Below are 19,810 nucleotides of genomic sequence, written 5' to 3'. Positions count from 1 at the left end.
ATGATATTTATCTTTTATGCAAATACAACTATGAATGTAGTGAAAAATACAGCAGGCAAAATGATGAAAACTTCTTAGATATTATAAAAAATCTTAATGCAATGAGTTTCTGGGCTTGGGGATCCAGGACTATAGTTTTAGGGGACACCATAGCCAATTGGCATAACATAGTCCACAATGACAATGTTCTATGTCCTACTTTGTGAATAGCATTTGGAATTTTACAAGTTCATGAGCAGTCATCTAAAGTGCAAGTGTTGGTCTCTCCATGTGTGGAAGAAAGAAGAGAGATGAACATTGAAGATTCTTAGAATCAAGCAGTCCAATGGACTAATAAAGCAGGTGAACTTCAGTGACCATGACTCTGAGACCAGAAGAATTAAATGGCACCTGGCTACCACTGCCAACTGTTCTGAAAGAGATCACATTAGAAGGTCCCAGACAGAGCGGGGGGAAATGTGGAACAAAACTCAAAATTTTATAAATATACATATATACACACACATTAAGACTGGGCTTATTAACCAGAAAGAGACTGGAAGAACTCAAAACTATGCCCCTAAACCACCCATCAGATCTGGAAAGGAAGTCAGATTTGCGTCCCAATTTTCAGTTAAGTAGATATACGTATACAGGTATATGGGGCAGGGTAGTGGGCATGGGGACAGCAACACTAGTAAGATATGCTCATCATTCAAAATCAAAAGGGTGATATTTGAGCAAGGAAGGGAAAGTGGGTGAAGTGGAAATAGGAACCCCAGGGAGGAAGTGGGATAACTGTTGCTGCAGGGAGGGGATTGCAATCATTGAGATGAAACAAAGTGCATTATTTGTTGAACATAAAACTTCTGATCTTGTCTGTAAACATTCATTCAATTCACAATAAAAAGTTTTTAAAAAATGTTATAGAACAGCCATATATGTTTGTAATATACAATTCATTTATTTTAGTCATTGAGATTCTTGAATTTGAAGAAAAAAAAATACATGTATCTTTATAGCTATAGTAAGTCTGTGATGTAAAATTACACCTTGAAAGGCATTCTAAGAAATATAGATATACAAGGCTTCATATTGGATGATAACGGATAAATACTGTTTGAGTAAAAAAGAAAGGAAAAATCTGTTATAGTAATTTTTTTTAAGTCATTTTCTCGATTCTGGAAAAGTCATTTCAATCTCTGAGCTGAAAAACCATTTTTGGCAGATTAAATATTTAATTAAGATGAAAAGAAAGCAAATAAACTTTTAAATGTAGATAAAATGTACAAATGCAAAAGGATCTTGCTTTCTTCAAAAATTTTCAATACTGAAAAAGAACATGCAAGTATTGAAAGTTAATGGAGCATGAATTAGCTTGATTTACAAAAAGTTTCAAGTTGTACAACATTCACTTCAGGTACATAAATAAGTGTAAAAGAAAAACATCTTATAATTTTATTATTGTTGTTGTTGTTCTTGCTAAGTGTGGACAAGTCAGTTCCGACTCACAGCGACCTTGTATATGGTTTCTGAGGAATGGCTGGTGAATTTGAACCACTCACTTTGTGGTTCAAATTGATCTTAAGGTCAGGTGCTTATCCTACAGTGCCACACCAGGACTCAGTTTTATTACATTTTCTTATAGTAACTATTTATTAAATAAAATATATTATTATCTGTGTTAATGTTAGTCTATAACACAGTCTGTAAAAAATGTCTTCACATAACCTCCATTGTGTTCTCTTAGTTGGTTTATTCATTCATTCACTTATAAAATAAATATTTACTTGGTTTCTGCAAATTCAAAATCATTTTACAAAAACCTATTCATAAAATTAGGAGATAAATAAAATCTATCTCAGAGAGGCTAATCCAAGGTCACAAGGTCCAACTGGTAGAAGCACTGTGATTACATGCTCAGCTGTTAATTCAATGGTTGGTGGTTCAAACCCACAAACCACTCCATAAGAGGAAAATGTTGTAGTCAGCTTCCATAAAGATTTATAGCCTTGGAAACCCAATGGGTGTGGCACTTTAGGTTAATGAGCTAGACTATAAAGTTGGTTTAAACTGCAAGGTCAATGGTTCAAGATCACCATCCATTTCTCAGCAATCCTATAAAGGGTTGCTATGGGTCAGAACCGACTCAATGACGCATAACAACAACAACAACACACTGTCCTATAAGGTTGCTATGAGTCAAAATGGACTCAACGGCCAAGGGTTTGGTTTAGCTTGGTTTGTGTATGGTTAAGGGGTCGGAACCGACTTGACGGCACTTAACAACAACAACAACAAGGGATACTCAGGGATGCACATCTACATCTTAGGACTCAAATTTCAATGTTCTTTCTGCTATGTAATAGGTACGTGCACTACATCCTAGGAATAGAAGAAAAACAACACATCTTCTCCATCCCCAAGCTGACTCACCAACCAGTGAAAACTCATTAATCTTTAGTACATCTTTGTCTTCTAATTTCTTTTTGAGTAGTCATTTCACAGCTTTATTTAACTCCTGAAAAATGTTACTACTGTCAAACTGTTCTTCAAATTCTCCAAATGATTCCTTAAAACATTTCCTGGGAATATTTCAGCAATTCATTATCAGAGTTCCAAAACAGGCTTTTAGAGATTCCTGACCATTCTTAGTCTTCCTTATCAAGTGTATGATTCCTCTGTTAAATTACAACTCAATGTGTGTACATTTGCAACTTCTTGATAAGGGTCATAATCTTTGTTTCAAATATTCTTTATATATATAATCTACATCTGGAATCTAAGAACTGCAAAGGAAGGTTGGACTTTGGCTCTAAATTTGACAGTTGCTACCAGTGACAAGAACAATAAGTTCAAGTAGAAAATCTCCCTTAAAAGGGACTCCCTATGAGGAAATAATGGTAATGCTTCAGCAAACACACATTTTAAGGGATTATATGGACAACTGGTTACCATTAGTTATGGGATCACTGTGAATGGGATTATAGAGAAGGAACTCAGATAAAGATGTCTGCCATATGTGACATGTTTTTCAGTAGGAAGTAATGAAGATAAACTGGAGGCCACAGACAAATTTAGAATGCTGAGGTTCCCTTCATAGAGCAATACTAAACTATCCCCTTAATGTGGGAAAATGCTAAATAGGTGCCAAATAAAAAAATAATAAAAAAATAACTAAACCTAGCAATGATTTGGGTTACTAAATAGGTTATTAAATATAAGCAGAGCACAAAAATTCAAGTATATGTTATTTCCTCTTATACTTTAAAATAAATATTTAGGTTTTAGAATTGTTTAAAGTTTAATAACCTCAATCACTTAGTTTAAGTTTAGTTATCCAAGAGGCTCAAGAAATTTAAGGTTTCTCTTATACCAGTGTATTTCTAGATTTAATATTTTACATTGTTACTTTCTGTGTTACCCAATTATTGCATAGAAAATGAGGAAGATTGCAAATCAATTTATTTTGAGGGGAAAAATCTACCACTTTAAAAATATATACAGTTTATAAGCTGGCCATATTTTATTCTTAATTGTATTCATTTGGACAGTATTCTTTTGTAGTATATTCCAGGAAATGACTTATCATCTTAAAAGACATAGGTTGTAACAAAAAACAGTTTTTTTGTCTAGATTACGTATTCACCTCAAATTGTTTTAATTAGTTAACACTCATAGTTTCATAAAAGGCACATGCTTACAGTGCTTAACAAACAGAGTATGATATTTAAAGTCTAGCAGCATTAACCATAACAGTTGTTGACATGACTCCTATTTCCTTCATCTTTGCATAAAAAGGACATTTGATCAAAAATACTCCTACACACACAGCTCACTTACTCACTCTGATGTTGGGTCTATTCTTTCCATCTTCCATCTATATTTTATTATTGTTCCAGGTTTCTTTTTCTTGCTTCCTTCCTTCCTTCCCACACATTCAAATTAACCATTCACTGAAATTCTGAGTTCTGCTTCTAAGTATTTTTTAAAAACAATTACATTCCCAAGTATTCCTTCAGAAATATTTTCATATGCCTGATTCCTCCTCAGAGACCACTTGCTCACCTTAGTGCCACATTCATTTTCCAAACATTATGCATCTCTACAGATGTTCATCAGTCACTTCTTGCTCTTCTATTTCCCTTTCCTTTTCCAAAATAAGTCTTTAGAAGGAACAGTCTCAAAAGCGAATTCAGTGAATGAGGACTTCGTATTAGATGAGACATTTTGCAAAACTCTGTAAGACTGAAGTGCATTATGCTTATCACCTACCTACCTATCTCTTATCATTTTCATATGCAATGAAGATATACTGCCAAGAAATTGAATTAAGCTTATGTATCACAGCACACTGTGATATAGCATAATGAATCATCTAAATTCATGAGGGATAAGAATCAGGATCAGCACAAAGTTGGTTCCAAAAGGTGGAGGTCAGGTATATTTCTGCCTTTCCACTTCTCCATTATTTCTGGCACTAGCTGTTTTCCCTACAGCATTGTCTTCTCTTCTGGGTTTGGTAATTCATTGTAATGTCCACACAGAACTCACAGACCACAGTCACAGTTTTATGATTTATTAAGGAAATAACAGGTCACAACTTAGGATCAGGATCAACTCTGAAGTAACAGAACAACTTGCTAACAACCTCAGACAGCACACAAGTAAGATTTGGAAGGGTCCTCCAAGTGAAGAGCACATATCTGTCTTCTTCAGTACAGAACAGCTTCTGAGCAGGCCAGCTTTCAGAGCAAAAACCTGATGGACTTGATAAGATGTCCATTGGAGCAGCTCTAAGACTGTTCTTAGCCAATGCCATTGCAATTCTTTAATGATCATTTGGCATAACTTCTCTGCTGGGAAGTTGCTTTCTCTGCCAAACTGGTTTCCCAATTTTGTTTCTTTGCTGGGAAGTTTTCTTCTACCATGAAGGCCTCTTGATCATCAGACTCCTTATTGTTGTCAACTCTGTTGTCACCCTTGTATCTGCTAGTCGACCCACCTCTGCCTCAGATTTTTCTACCATCAGTTCTCTGATATTGGTCTTTTGTGTCATCAGATGTTCTATTTTGAGGCTAAGCACTGTTGGACTCTCCTTTGATTACTGACCCAGTTCATAACCAGTGTAGCAACTTCAGGACTGCTTTGCTCCCATATGGCCCTGCTATCCCAGATCTTAGCTGGCAGCTATTTCTGTTACACCATATCTTACCAGGCCTGACTCATTTCCCTTTTTGTTTCTATCTAACAGGAGGTCTTGTAAGTTTCTGTATTTCAACTCTCTCTATATACCAGTCCTCAACCATTACAAAGCAAAGCCTCCTTCATTATTCTAGAGTTCAACTCTGTTAACTCAATCAATTAGCCATGACACGTCAGTCAACTTAGGACTTCAGCAAAAGTATTATTTTCATATAGCAGAGACTTGCTCTTCCCTTGGTCAAAAGCAACAACCTTCTGAGATAGAAAGCAACCTGGGAAATGCCCCCAAATTACTTTTGAAAATAACTTGGGCAAAGGTAACAACTCATTAGTACTTAGGGAAAAACCTCCCAAACTATTTTTCCAAAGAAAGAAGGCCAAAGGTCACATAAAGAACTCATTGTACCATACACACATTGCCTAGGAATACATGATGTTGTAGACTTCTTCTGAGTCACCCTTGATAATTCTGATGCTTAGTTTGATATTGTGTGAATGTTGTAATAGGTTTAACATAAGGCAATATATTTTTAATAATACTATATTCTCCACTTTGTCAATTTTTAATATAAATTTAATACAAAGCTTAAAAATGGACCTCCAATAATTTTCTATTTTCAAAAGAGACTTCAAATTACATCCATTCAAATTTCAAAGTAAACTTTTATTAATCTTAATATAACATAAAATGCACTTTTATTCACTCATTAATTCATTCAATAAATAATCACTGAAGACATACTATTTGCCAAATACAGTTCAACATAAATTATCAGTAAAGCCTTGATTTACAACTTACCATGGGCCATGCGATGGAACCAGTAGTAGCCAAAGTCAACTCCTAAGAAGGTCAAATACCAAGTCCATGGAGAATCCCAAGGCAAATTAAAGAGTCTATAGTTCTCCCAGATATAAACGTAACTCGTCAGTTCAATGCTCCTAAAAAGCAGACTTGAAAAATACAATTCAGAAATAAGTACCTTATTTTTTAAGTTTCAAATGTAAAATTATGTTACATTTTAGAAAATGTTTTAAAATTAATGTATGCATATGTCAAAATGAAGCACGTTCTCCCTTCCACTTTACTTCATACTGCTCAATTTCTTGGTATCATAATGATTCACATGATGTTTCATTTTGTTTCATAGACACCATGGATGTAAGCTGTGTGTGTTCTTAATTTCATTGGGTCTCTGGGGCTTAGTTTCTGTGACTGTCATTTCTAAAGTTCACAGACAAACACAAGAAGAGGACTTTTTAAAGAACATACAAAAGGTAGAAATTATTGGTAACATATTTTTAAAATAATTGAAAAATTGCCTTAAAATATGCTACTACCTTAAAATGGTTTTTATTTTAAAGTTGTTTCTATATAATTCTATTCACTTTCCCTCCCTCATTCTTTCACACAAACACACACATATGTACACATTTTTTATGTTTTTAGATGGTATATTTAAAATAATATTTTAGAATCTCTTAGCATTTCAATATTTCTTGTAGAGAATATAAACTGGAGATCACAAGATATATAGGAATAACCTTCTCCTATATAAAGGACTACAAACCAAGCTACAATAAACAGTTGTTATTATAAAAAAGGAAGTAGGCAGTAGAATATATCTTGTCCATTTTATCAAACATCTGAAAACTCTAATTTCAAGAACTGTCAAATTATACATAATATAATTCAGTGTTAATACTATTTCATTTTAAACACTCTGATCAACATTAAAAAGATTCTCATTCTTTTTCGTTTTGTAAATTTAAGTGACCTAACTTTTCTTCTATATTTATCATTAAAATGTAAAATTACTTGATCATTCTACCTAGTATTTATTCAGCTTGGGTTGAAAACAAGAAAAAAGATTGAAATATTCTAATTTCAGATAAAAGTTGAAGAAGCAGCTCAAGTTATTGTATCATTACAATTTATCATTGTCATAGCGTCTTCTGATACACAGTTGTTATTGTTTGTTGTTAAGTGCCCTTGTGTAGGTTCTGACTCATAGCGACTCTATATAGGGTTTCCGAGGAGTGGCTGTTGGCTTTGAATTGCTTACCTTATGGTTCATAGTTTAGTACTTATCCTAAATCACTACACTAGGAATTATACAGTAGAGTCTATGAATTGCCATGCTATTGGATCTTAAAGATATATGGGCCTTTAATTTTATTCTTCTCTCTACTTTAATTATGAAATTTTAAAAGAATCTCTTTTACACTGAATTTTTCCTACTTCACAGCAGCATTAATACACATAACTAATGGAGATGACAATTCTTATGCGTTCATTTGGGAAGACTTCCATTTACCACATGTTAAAACTCAATTTTCAGTTTGAGATTACATGGCTGTGAGGAGGATTTCTGCCTGTCACCCCTGGAACAGCTTTTGTGCCAAAAGAACTGCCTGCCCAAGACACCTACCACAACATAGGCCATGCTTTGGGCACCTCAGAATCCCTTGCCAAAGCATCCCTGCATCTGACTTAAGGGCTTGTGTGGGCTTCATTCCTAGTCCGGTTTTCCTACGGTCAGATCTCTGCATGTGTGCAGATATCCGGGCCTGATTAGGTGAGCAAGCAGGACTGTTTTTAGACACAAAGACAGAGCTTGAACCATCTATACCATGTCCATACACATGTGTATATGGTGATGCTATGGGATGTGCTTCACACACTGCTCTGGAATTACAAGGAGTCCAAGAATATGGAATATAAAACCTGCCTTCCAAGTTGTTATCAAGAAATATTTGTCAAAGTAGGGGAATGGAACAGATTGTCTTTTACAGATTGCTAGTTTGGTTGACAACTTTTACATATTTAGACTATGGCTTCTCAACAATGTCATTACTGCCATTGTGGATCAGATAAGCCTTTATAGTAAGGGGTTGTCCTGTGTATTTTATGGTGTTTAACAGCATAACTGGCCTCGATCCACTAGATAACAGTAATACCACTGCCTACTCTCGTTGTGACAACAAACTTGTCTCCAGACATTTTCCAAATGTTTACTAAGTGGGGTAGCAGGATTGACTCCACTTGAGAATCAGTGTTCTAAAAAATATTATACACAAAGAAAACTTAAAATTTAGGAAATGCAAAAAGACTTGAAATAATCTACAGATTTTAATGTAACCTCTAGTTCATAGTGTCAAAGCAGATGCATTCACAGATTAACTCAGTCCACAACAAAAGCAAGAAGCCAGACAACACACACAACACTGAGGATAAAAACACACACAACACTGAGGATAAAAACACACACAACACTGAGGATAAAAACACACACAACACTGAGGATAAAGTCATGATCATAGTAAACACATCTATCTGCCTCTTAAAATTCTCAGCAGTTCAGTATATATCCGTTGTTGTTGTTAAGTGTTGTGGAGTTGGTTCCGACCCATAGTGACCCTGTATAGCATTTCCAAGGAGTGGCTATTAAGCTTGAACCATTGATCTTGAAGTTCAAGCTGACTTTGCAGTCCAATGAATTAACCCACAGCATTACACCAGTCCTATATATATATTTGTTGGTTGGTTATGTGCTGTGGAGTCGGTTCCGACTCCTAATGGCCCTGTGTGACCCTAGGGTTTGCTAGGCTGTAAATCTTTATGGGAGCAGAAAGCCTCATCTTTCTCCCGCGGAACAGCTGGTAGTTTCAAACTGCTGACATTGAGGTTCGTAACCACTATGCTATATAATTTGCTATCTTCCTTTTCAGTTTCAGTTGAAATAGGCATTAAGATACTAAACCTTCAATAAAAGAAAGCCTCTGAAAAATTTTAATTTATAAAACAAACAGAACCTGCCTGCAATTGAAATGCTTTTTATTCCCTGTACAGGTGCCAGATTGTGAGCAGACACCCAATTTATTATTCTGTCAACTGACTTATTAGGGTTGACACAAATCAAGCTGAAATATGCTTGACATACTACACTCAACCTTTTTTTTTCACACTTTAGCACGAAGCCATACTTTCCTCCAGGCAAAGAGAAAGTTGGGAGAAGCACTGGGAATTATATTCCCTGCTTTCTATCAGCAAGATGAATATGATCCTCTTCCATTTTACACACACACACACACACACACACACACATATATATATATTATTTACGTGAACATTATACATATGTATATGTATATATACATATATATCGATAGAATACCCACAACTAAAAACAATTCACCCAAGTAATACAGCTGGGAAATCATTATCAAACTCTGAAAAACTCTTGATTGCAGGAAATTGGACCTACATTTTTTTAATGTTCCCACCAGACCTTGAATTATAAACCAAAGCTCCTTCCTTTTTCTCCTCACAATTTCTTTGCCCTGTCCCTTCAGAATATGACTATGTACTCTGGGATTCAAACTCTAAGCTTCTAAATCCCATCCTGTGGGAAGAGAAATATATAGCATGCATTATAATAGTGACCTTACTTTATCACTTGGAGATGAAATACTGAATATCAGAGGGGCTTTAAATTACAAAATACCAGATCCCTTGCAGTCACTGAGTTTGAATGCAAGTCCAGGAAAATTATTCAAATATAAGGGGACATTAGAATCCTCTACTCAATAACAGCATAGTGGCTACGAATCGGGCTGCTAACCTCAAGGTCAGCAGTTCGAAACTACCAGCTGTTCTGCAGGCGAAAGATGAGGCTTTCTGCTCCCATAAAGATTTACAGCCTCGGAAACTCTGTTCAGGTTCACTAAGAGTTGGAACTGAGTCCACGGACTTAACAACAATAACAACAATCAACAACCTATGCACATAGATGCTTTCCTCCATTGTCATATTTTCTTCATGTGTTTCATAAAAGAGTGGTTTTCTCTAGGACCGGAGGCATATATTTTAGCAAAGATTTATGCAAAATAGGTGATATGACTCCTTCCATGTTTTGTATGTTTTCTTTTGAGAACATCACATGTTTGTCCTGTTTGGTTCCTCCTAAAATCTGGTTAGGCACTAAACTGCTTTTCCAATACTGAACTTCAGACTCTTCTAGTTCATATATAAAGTTAAGATTAAGAAAATGATAAAATAAGTATTATTTTGGAATTGACAATTATAAAGCAAGTACATTTTTAAAGGCATGTTGGTTTGGATTCACTCATCATAAATTGTAGAAAGTAATGTTATTTACGTCATTGTTGGTTGGTGGTAAGTACTGTGGAGTTGGTTCTGATTCATAGTGACCCTGTACAGCATTTGTGAGGCTGTACATTTTTATGGGAGTAGAATGCTTCATCTTTCTCCCGCAGAACCACTGGTGGTAGTTTCAAACTGCTGACCTTGAGGTTGACAGCCCGTAACCACTAGGCTACTAGAGCTCCTTCATTAAACTTTTGTATTTCAGGACTAACTTAAGTTATGAGAACATTTGACTGAATAGACTCTAAAAGTATCTAGCTTTCAAATCCTGATATATTGTAGTCATTAAGAAAGACCGTGAAATTTCATATAAAGATGTCATTGCAAAATGATAAAATTTCAGGGCAACTGAATTGATAGAATTAAGTGTTCAGTATTCACAGAAACCTGTAAATTTATTCTATCCCTTAACTGTCATAGCTTTGTGTAAGACCTGATCAGACAAACTGGTATAAATCTGAAGAAATCAAACATTCCTATGTCTTATAAACCAGAAAGAAATGAAATGTTTAAGGAGATCATTATAAATACCCTTTTAAATTTCATTAGATTATAAATATGTATTTTTCAAATTCTGTACACTGAGTTTTCTCTGAAATTTTGTTATTTATTTCAAACTCTCTTAAGCCTGGCTGAGGGACTCACACTGCCCATCTGTAAAGCTACTGCCGCTTTGCTCCATCTAGTGGAATATTGATTTTTTTTCTCAGTAACAAGATATATAATACAATCTATACCTTCTGCAGACAGAATTTTTACTGCCATTTAGTCCTGTTAAAATTGTCATTGTACTTATGAAACAATGAGTTCAATTTATTTCTACATCAACCATAACACCATACTCTTTTTATGAACAAATGTGGTGAATTTGGGGAAAAAAATTTTTGTAATATTCTTTAATTAGCAAAAAAAAAAAAATGAATATTCTATTGAATAAACACACAATCTATTCTAAAAAGCACAAGAAAACTTGCATCCAATAGAGATGGTCAATCTAATAGCACTCCCTGAAGTTACACAATTAAAAACAAAGACAAAGTGTATAAGATTCCTAAGGTAGGAGTTAAGAGTAAATAAGGCCATTCTTACTGGTAAAACAAACCAACATATTTTTATATTCTATTTTCCTTTTGGGGTATTAAAAATTTTTCTATACTAATAAAAAATTATGTAAATAACAAAATATCCTTTTAATACTACAAAAATTAATTTGCTTCTTTTGAACAATGAATAACTAACTGTTGAAGCCATTATACTAAAGGACATGTGATCATTTGTTAGAAGTCCAGTGTTGCCCCCAGTAGAATTGCTTCTGATGCTAAAAGCATAGTCTAAAAACTCAGTGTACAACTTTTCAGCCTCACCCCAAGGAGTCATAAGTAATATAAAGAAATTTAATTTCCTCCTTTTAAAACTTTTTTTTTGATGAATTAAAACTTTCTTGTCAAGAATGGAAAATTCCATGGTAAGTATGGCCAATAAAACTGTACACATGTATGGACATGCATTGAAGAGTAAGCTGCATAATAAAAATTGGCAGTGACCCATACATATTATAAGTGGAGTGTCCACAACTTATTTGAAAATTTGCCTACTTATATTATCCTTCCAACCTATTGCAATTTGATTTATAATCTGCTATTTCAACAGGATAAATGAGTCCATTAAAAACAAACCTACTGTAGATATTTATATCGGGAATAAAACTTCTCAAGGGAGGATGCAGTTTATGGAAGCAGAAACATTGGAAGGAAGTAACAAATTGAGGTCCCGGATTTCTAATGAACAATTGGAAATTGAGTTCTGCTTAAAAAAACTAGGGGTGGGGAGAGATGAGATTTTCTTTCACTCATTAGCATTTAAGTTATTAGCATACTACTTCACAAATTTTAGAAAGTTTTTTTTTTTTTTAAAGCAAAGATTTAATAAATATTTTGTTAAATCAAGTTGAATTCTTTACAGTCACATATTCAAATAATTGATTAAAAGGCAAAGTAACTGCAGACCATACACTAAATTTCGTTTCAGTAACTAGAAATACCTGTGTATAATATCGAGACAAGTTTCTGCCTACTGAATTTTACAAGCGCTAAACAGATACTAGCCTGCCCAGAATCTGGTTCTTAGGCCATATGGATTTTTATTGCACATCTTGCTTTGTCCTGTAAACAAGATAAAATCTTCTTAGTGATTAATATTTTCCCCTATACACAGATTTGAAGTTTCAGAATGGATCTTTTTTGCAGGGCTTCAAACTAGTTCACTCCAGTTCAATCTCCTGCTGAGAATTTCCATTTCCACCCCAGATACAAGGGGGCTTCAAAAAGTTCCAGAAAACATCCCATTATCTTTTAATCCCACTTTTCCATAAACGTGTTGAAACCCCCAAGCACACTGAGTTAGAAGCTATGTTTTATCTCGATTTTCAGGTGATTCTTCTGTGAATCTATATTCAATAAGAATTACCTGGAAATCCTGTTAAAATGTAGGTTCCGATTCATTATATCTACAGTGCTAACGCAAATTGTCAGCAGGGGCTGGGGGTGTGCTTCCCAAGTCCTGCTTTCGTATCAGTAGTGGTAAGCATGTTACTAATGTTTCAGATGCTTCTAATTTTATGTCACAATGAAACTGAGATCACCAAATAAACTCTTTTTCCTCAAAGTCTGTATACAACACTCTCAATACATGAATGAAGTGGAAAAACATGTTCAAGGTTTCACTTTGATTTCTGCAACTTCTTTTCTCAGAGGTCACATGCCATTTAAAAATTATTATTCAAAGCATAATTCTTCACAAACAGATTCAGAAAAGGCACACGGCCATTTTTTATGCAAACATACATTTTAAGGAAGTGGAAGGCCTCTAATGCTAGTGTAAAAAATGAAATGAGTCCCTCAGAGACAATAAGATCAATGCCGTGTTAATCTAACCCTCAGCTGTTAATGATTTGCTTGAGGATTCCCCTCCATGCTGTGGCTTCTACTGAAATACTGTTTTAAGAGTTTCAGTCAAATCCCCCTTCTCTTTTCTTGCTGAAAGGGGACTGACTGAGTTGAGTAACTCCTGAAGATCAGCTTTCCTTCTCTGCTTATATTTTGTTCAATAGCAAAAGTATATACAAGATTTCAAGTTTTTATTTTCAGAAATATTCTTTACTGAGATCTTCCTGAGAAATATGAAACATAAAATCTCTTGCAAAACTGACAACTGTCCTATGTGGACCACGGCTCAGGCCTACCACATTTTAAAATGCAATCTGCTCTTTTTGTTCAAAACACCAACTATAAAACAATAGCCTCCAAATTCAAGTTCATAACCTTTGACCTTTCTCTCACAGGGCACCAAATGAACAGTCTGTGTTAGCTTAAGGAGTGTTATGGGTAGTAGGATGTGAAGGAAAAAGAACTGCATGTACTATCCCTGAAGGACTGGTTTGTTTTGGTTTCTCTCTCCCTCTTTTGTATTATTTTTGCAAATATACATATTTGACTATTGTTTGTCCTGGTAAAACCTAATACCTTTTCATCATGCTGCTGAGCAGAAATATTGCACTAGGGATACAGTTTGTACTTTTAATAGCTACAATATTGCAATAAGAGAAAAAAATAAATTTACTTATATCCAAAATTAAATTTGAAAAAGTACAAGATATGCTGAAACATTCACTCAACTTTCTGTCTTCTTGATTTATAATTCCAACTCAGCAAAAATATATGATCTATAATTGCATCTGAAGAGCATCCCTTAGTTATCAACTTACTTTCACAAATCATCAAGCATTCCACTTTCTATAAACCTATACACTGGAGGATAAGCATCAGATTTCCAACCACAAGGTTGGTGGTTCAAACCCAACTGTCACAACATAGGAAATCCTATACAGGGTCACTGAGTCAGAACTGACACAGTGGTACTTAACAACAATAACATACACTTAACTTTCTCAGAATAAAGTGCAGTCACCCTACGGGTATTTTTCAATAAGCAAATCTACATGTCTGTTGAGTAAGTTGAATGCATTTTTTGTTTTGTTCAATGGCGATATGGAATAGAGGAAATGGCATATTACTGTAAATTCTTAATTAGGATAATGGTAATAGCTGCAAATATTATCAACCGTTGATCACAGTTAGATGCTCAACTTCTAGCCTAATGCTTCTTACAAGCCAATATGGCAAGACTTCGTCTCTTGTTCTTTGGACATGATGCCCAAAGGGATCAGTCCCTGGAGAAGGACATCATGCTCAGTAAAGTGGAGGGTCAACAAAAAAAGAGGAAGACCCTTACCCCCCACCAACAAGATGGATTGACACAGTGGCAGCAAATGGGTTCAAACAAAATAATAATGAGGATAGTACAGGACTGAAGAGTGGATAGGGCTGTTATGAGTCAGAACGGACTCAAAGGCACCTAATAAAGACAACAATACCAGCTTAAAGACTGGAAGTACAAGCCCACCCAGAGGAACCTCGCAAGACAAACCTGTAGATCTGCTTTTGAACGGTCACAGTTTTGAAAATCCTATGAAGCATAGTTCTGCTTCACACACATAGGGTCACCAAGATTCAGAATCTACTTGACAGCTACTAAAAGCTACTGGTGATGATCACAATATGAAAACATTCAAGTCGTTTTTCAGAAAGCTATTATTATTATTTGTAATATACCTAATAAGCTGCCTTTCTCACAATAACATTTACCTTAATTATTTTATGCAACTACATGCATTTTTTTTTTTTTTTACCTTTTCTCAAACATCTTTGTTTTCATTACATTTTTAAAAATCCACATTGGTTCCCAGTGGGTGATTCATTGAAACATTCCAAAGCACTGAGCACTCAACACAAGTAAAGCTTTTAAAACAGTGAAAGAAGCAAGGGGTGAGAAGCAGGAATGAAAACATTAAACAAGGCATGCACAGACTTATACAGAAATCTTTCTCACCCTCTGCTTCTTTGCTAAATCTTCATGTATTGAAGACACCCTCCATGCATTGGTTTGTCATCTACATACATTTCCATTTACTCTTTCCAAAGAGAAGTAGATCATTTATTGTTTATCATTATTTGGTTAAGGAGCCATAGTGGCAAAGGTTAAATTAAAGACTGCTAAACAAAGGTTCAAGGGCTTGAACCCACCAATTATGGGAGAAAGAGGGAGCTGTCTGATCCAAAAAGATTACCCACCCAATAAGGTCGAGTTGAGTCCTGGTGTGGTGCTGTGGGTTAACGCACCAGACTGCAAAGCCATTTGAACTGCAAGGTCGGCAGTTCAAGCTCACCAGCTACTCCTTGGAAACCCTATACAGGGTCACTATGGGTGGGAACCGACTCAACGGCACTTCACAACAACAATGTTGCGCTGATTCTGACTCATCGCGACCCTGAAGAACAGAGTAGAACTGCTCCTAAGATCTTCTGAGACTATAAATCTTCACAGGAGCAGCCAATCTCATCCTTCTTCCTTAGAGCAGTTGGTGGCTTGTAACTGCTAACTGTGTGACTCGTAGGCCAAAGCTTAAGCCAATGGGACAATTTTACTCTGTTTTATAGGGTTGCTATTGATTAGAATCAATTCAACAGCAAATGGTCTTATTTTTAACTTCTTTATCATCCAATTCTATCATCAATGTAACATTCTAAGAACATTAAATATTTGTTTTTTATATATATATTTTGAGAGTCTTGGTGTGGTACTGTGAGTTAATGTGCTGTACTGCAAAGTCGGTTTGAACCACTAGGTTGGTGGTTCAAGCTCACCAGCTGCTCCTTGGAAACCCTATGCAGGGTCTCTATGGGTCGGAACTGACTTGATGGCACTTAATAACAACAACAAACCATGTACCAGGAGTCCTGGCATGGTGTTGCAGGATAAACACTGGACTGATAACCATAGGTTAGTAGTTCAAACCCACAAGCTGCTCCTTGGAAACCCTACACAGGGTCACAATGAGTCAGAACCAACTCAAGGGCACTTAACAAGAACAACCATGTACCAGGCATTATTTGAGATACAGGAGTTAAAACTATGAATACAGAAAACCTCTTGCTCTCAAGTTGCACACAAGTTAAAGGAAGGACAGCATAGTGTCATGTGACATTTGCTGTATCTAGAGTAAGCATCAATTTCCATGGGAGTATAGAAAAGAGGTGCCTACATAGGGTGTGGAGACCAGATAGGGCTTGCTAAAGAGTATGATGTCTGTGTTTTGTTTTTAAGTGTTGTCAAGTTGGTTGCAACTCATACAGATCCTATGTAAAGTGTTACCAAGGAGCATCTGGTAGGTTTGAACAGCTGACCTTTTGGGTTAACTGTCCAGTGCTTATCCAAAAGCACCACACTAGAACACTTGTCTGTGCTTGGACCTAAGAAATTAATCAATCATGGCTATATGGATGGATTTCCAGGAGTAAGAAAGGCATAAGAATCTGGACAATGACACATAGTAGACTATAGATGGAACAAAAACTGCAAAGGAGGAAAATGAGAGGAGGAATCAAAGCTAAAGCTGGAGCAAGCAAGCCTCTGTTGATCTGAAAAGTGTGCATTATACTCAGGGCAATATGAAACTGTTGACAGGTTTCACCAGATTCACTTTATAGAATTGTTTGACTGAAAATGAGTGAAGACTGGAGACTGCAATTAGGAGACCACTATAGTACCAGAGAGATTTGTGTGATGTGCACCGGGGAAAGGCTGAAACCCTGTGTGAATCTGGCTGAGACAGATAACAAATTATCACTCAGGGCTGGGACTAGTATATAGCAACGGAGCAGAAAATTTAAGGAGATGTCAATAAACTTGGTAATCAAAAATAAATAATATTTAGGGCATTATTTTTATGACCGAGTGCAAAAAGTCCATGATGAACAAATATTTTAAATTCTAAATAAAGTCAGCACCTGAATTCTTTGGGGATATATATTTAAATACACTCATTTCTGATGCAATGAGTTTCTTTTCCCTCATACTTGGAGAAGTTCAGTTTGTACCCTTAGTGTTGCTAACCATCTAATTCACCTTGGAAGCTGAGATAGAACACCAGCAGATAGAGATGCTAAGACATCATCCAGACGACCTGGTAATTTTCCCTTGTGAAGCCAGCTGATAATCAATTCAAGTATCATCAAAGAAATGAACAATGGAGTTGCCTAGAAAGGAAATTGTAAAGAAGAGATATTATTCTACTTGGTATGAAATTCTTCTACATTTCCTGATTAGTCATTTCAGAAATGGGAAGTACAGAATCAAATCACATAGCAGAAGATAGCATATACCTATTCTAAGGCTCATTTCTGTCCAATGGGGAAAAAGATTAGATTATTTAATATACACACTATACAGGTGCCCCAATTAGATCATCAAATATGAAAATGAAATGTAACCATAGGTATGGCCATAATTGTGCCAAGAAATTACTAATATTAGGAAGTACGTGCTTCAAGTTAGAATCAAAATTTGTTTTTAATTTTAATAATCAGAAATCTATATATAACTCATTTGAAACCACTTCAAGAGGTTTTCCTTATGAATGTATACAACCCTAGTTTTTCATATATTGTTGTTGTTAAATGCCGTCGAGTTGATTCTGACCCATAGTGACCCTGTATAGGGTTTCTGAGGAGCCACTGGTGAGTTTGAACCACTGACCTTGAAATTCAAATGGTTTTACAGTCTGGTGCATTAACTTAGAGTGCCACACCAGGACTCCAGTGAGAAGTACCTAAATTATATTCAATGAGGAAAGTTAAACTGTAACAGCAAAGAATTTTCCAGTGAGTATTCCAGAGAATAAGATAATTCAAAATGTGTGTTTTAAACATTCATAAAAATAAAAACATCATCATGGAGTAAATTTCAACTTAACACCAGTCATACTTGATTCATTCAGTTAGAACTTTGTCTTAATTGTTAAGTATCTTTAAGGCATCAGTATTCATGACATAGCATCAATTTAGGTTTATTTTAATGTAAGTAATGACTTATAAGGACTCCAGGTGTGACGTTGTAGGATCAGCACTGTACTGTGAACCACAAGGTTGGCAGTTCAAACCCATCAGCTGCTTCTCAGAAACCCTGTACAGGGTTGCTGTGAGCCTAAAAGACTCTACAGCATTTAACAACAAAAATAACAATGATTTATAAAAATGTGAGTATCCATTTTTTTTTTTTCATTTTTCTTTAGAAAATCAAAAGAATGAGCATTGTCAGATCCTGAAAAATATATGGATGACACTCATTTGGAACTTGATCTTGAGTTTTAAGGTTCTGAAAATGAACTCTCAAGAACAGTTTCACTGATATCACCTCTCTCCCCACTCCTATTTCTGGCCTGATCTAATAAGTACTTTGGGAACACCTTTAGCAGGGTGGGGAATTCCAGTATTCAAGTTCTGTATATTACCACTTCCAATCATAGCTAGCAACTAGATGTGAACAGTTCCTGATTTCAAAGACAATTTGGCTCAAGTTCAAACTTGCAGTGAGATTTGGACCCATTCAGTGAGGCTCCTTTACTCTGCAAAGACTGTACCAATTTAAAAGGAAATGGTTTATTGCTGCAAGGTGGTGTACATATTTCTTTTTTAAAACAAGAATTTTTAATAAAATTTACTCACGTCATTTGACATAGGACTACAAATAGGTAAATTACAATGCTATAGGGTCCAGACATTTAATAATTTGAAAAATGAAAGTGAATAAAATCGTAGAATGTTTACGAATTACTTCTTACTAAGATAAGAGCTAGAATAGCTTCTTCCCACATATTCTCACCTTTTCTACATAATTGGGCACCTCTTCTAAGGTTTGAAAGGATGTTTCATTGGGCTTCATCAAGTAAAACATCGCGCGGACTCCCTGGGAAATAGAAACATCCTGCTGGACTCCGGAGTTCTTCATCTCGGCCCTTGTCTGATTCCCAGCTGGAGAATATTTGTGATTCCAGTGGTTGCAGCCAGAGGCAGAACAAAGAGGAAGAGATGTGTAGTACAGAACACGTTCTTTGTCAGAGAGCAGCTAGAAGCAAAGCTCCATAGAGAGCCCAGTCAACACCAGATTGTGTGTAGCTGGACAGGGAAATACAGGGATCAAGGACCAGTTAGTTCAGAGTTCAGTGGGCGGGTACTGTCCCAGCACCAGGCACCTGGGACCAGGGGGAAGGGGTTGTTTACCTAGGTAAGCCCCAACATTGCAGCTTGATTGCAGATAAAGCAATATGTTGTTCTTAAGTTCCTTTGAGTTGATTCTGACTTACAGTGACCCCAGTATAGAGCACTTCATTTTTTTTTTTAAAGGAAGCGAAGAAGAAAAGAGACAAGGAACAAGGAGGGAAGGGATACTGATTTGTAAAAAAAGGAAAATGTGTTAACACAGGTGAAAGTACATTTGGAAAAAGTGGGCAGAACCTCAAGAGTCAAATTACACAAGGGAAGTTCACTTTTTCTTCCTTTCAAA

The 19,810-nt window shown here is 35.7% G+C and overlaps 1 protein-coding gene across 1 annotated transcript in view; it reads right to left on the bottom strand.

Moving 5' to 3' along the window:
- The window catches only part of AGMO (alkylglycerol monooxygenase), a 249,011-nt gene extending 229,756 nt beyond the window's left edge, over positions 1-19,255 (bottom strand). The window contains exons 1-3 of the mRNA XM_006832291.1: positions 19,130-19,255; positions 17,375-17,505; positions 5,984-6,135 (exon numbers count right to left, since the gene is read on the bottom strand). Coding sequence (XP_006832354.1) covers positions 5,984-6,135; positions 17,375-17,505; positions 19,130-19,255 — 409 coding nt within the window. The remainder of the gene's footprint in view (positions 1-5,983; positions 6,136-17,374; positions 17,506-19,129) is intronic.
- Positions 19,256-19,810: the final 555 nt, after the last annotated feature.

Source organism: Chrysochloris asiatica, unplaced genomic scaffold (genome assembly GCF_000296735.1).
Source record: "Chrysochloris asiatica unplaced genomic scaffold, ChrAsi1.0 scaffold00006, whole genome shotgun sequence".
Lineage (NCBI taxonomy): Eukaryota > Metazoa > Chordata > Mammalia > Afrosoricida > Chrysochloridae > Chrysochloris > Chrysochloris asiatica.
The sequence above is the reverse complement of the archived record's forward strand: the minus strand, read 5'-3'. Positions and strand labels throughout refer to the sequence as shown.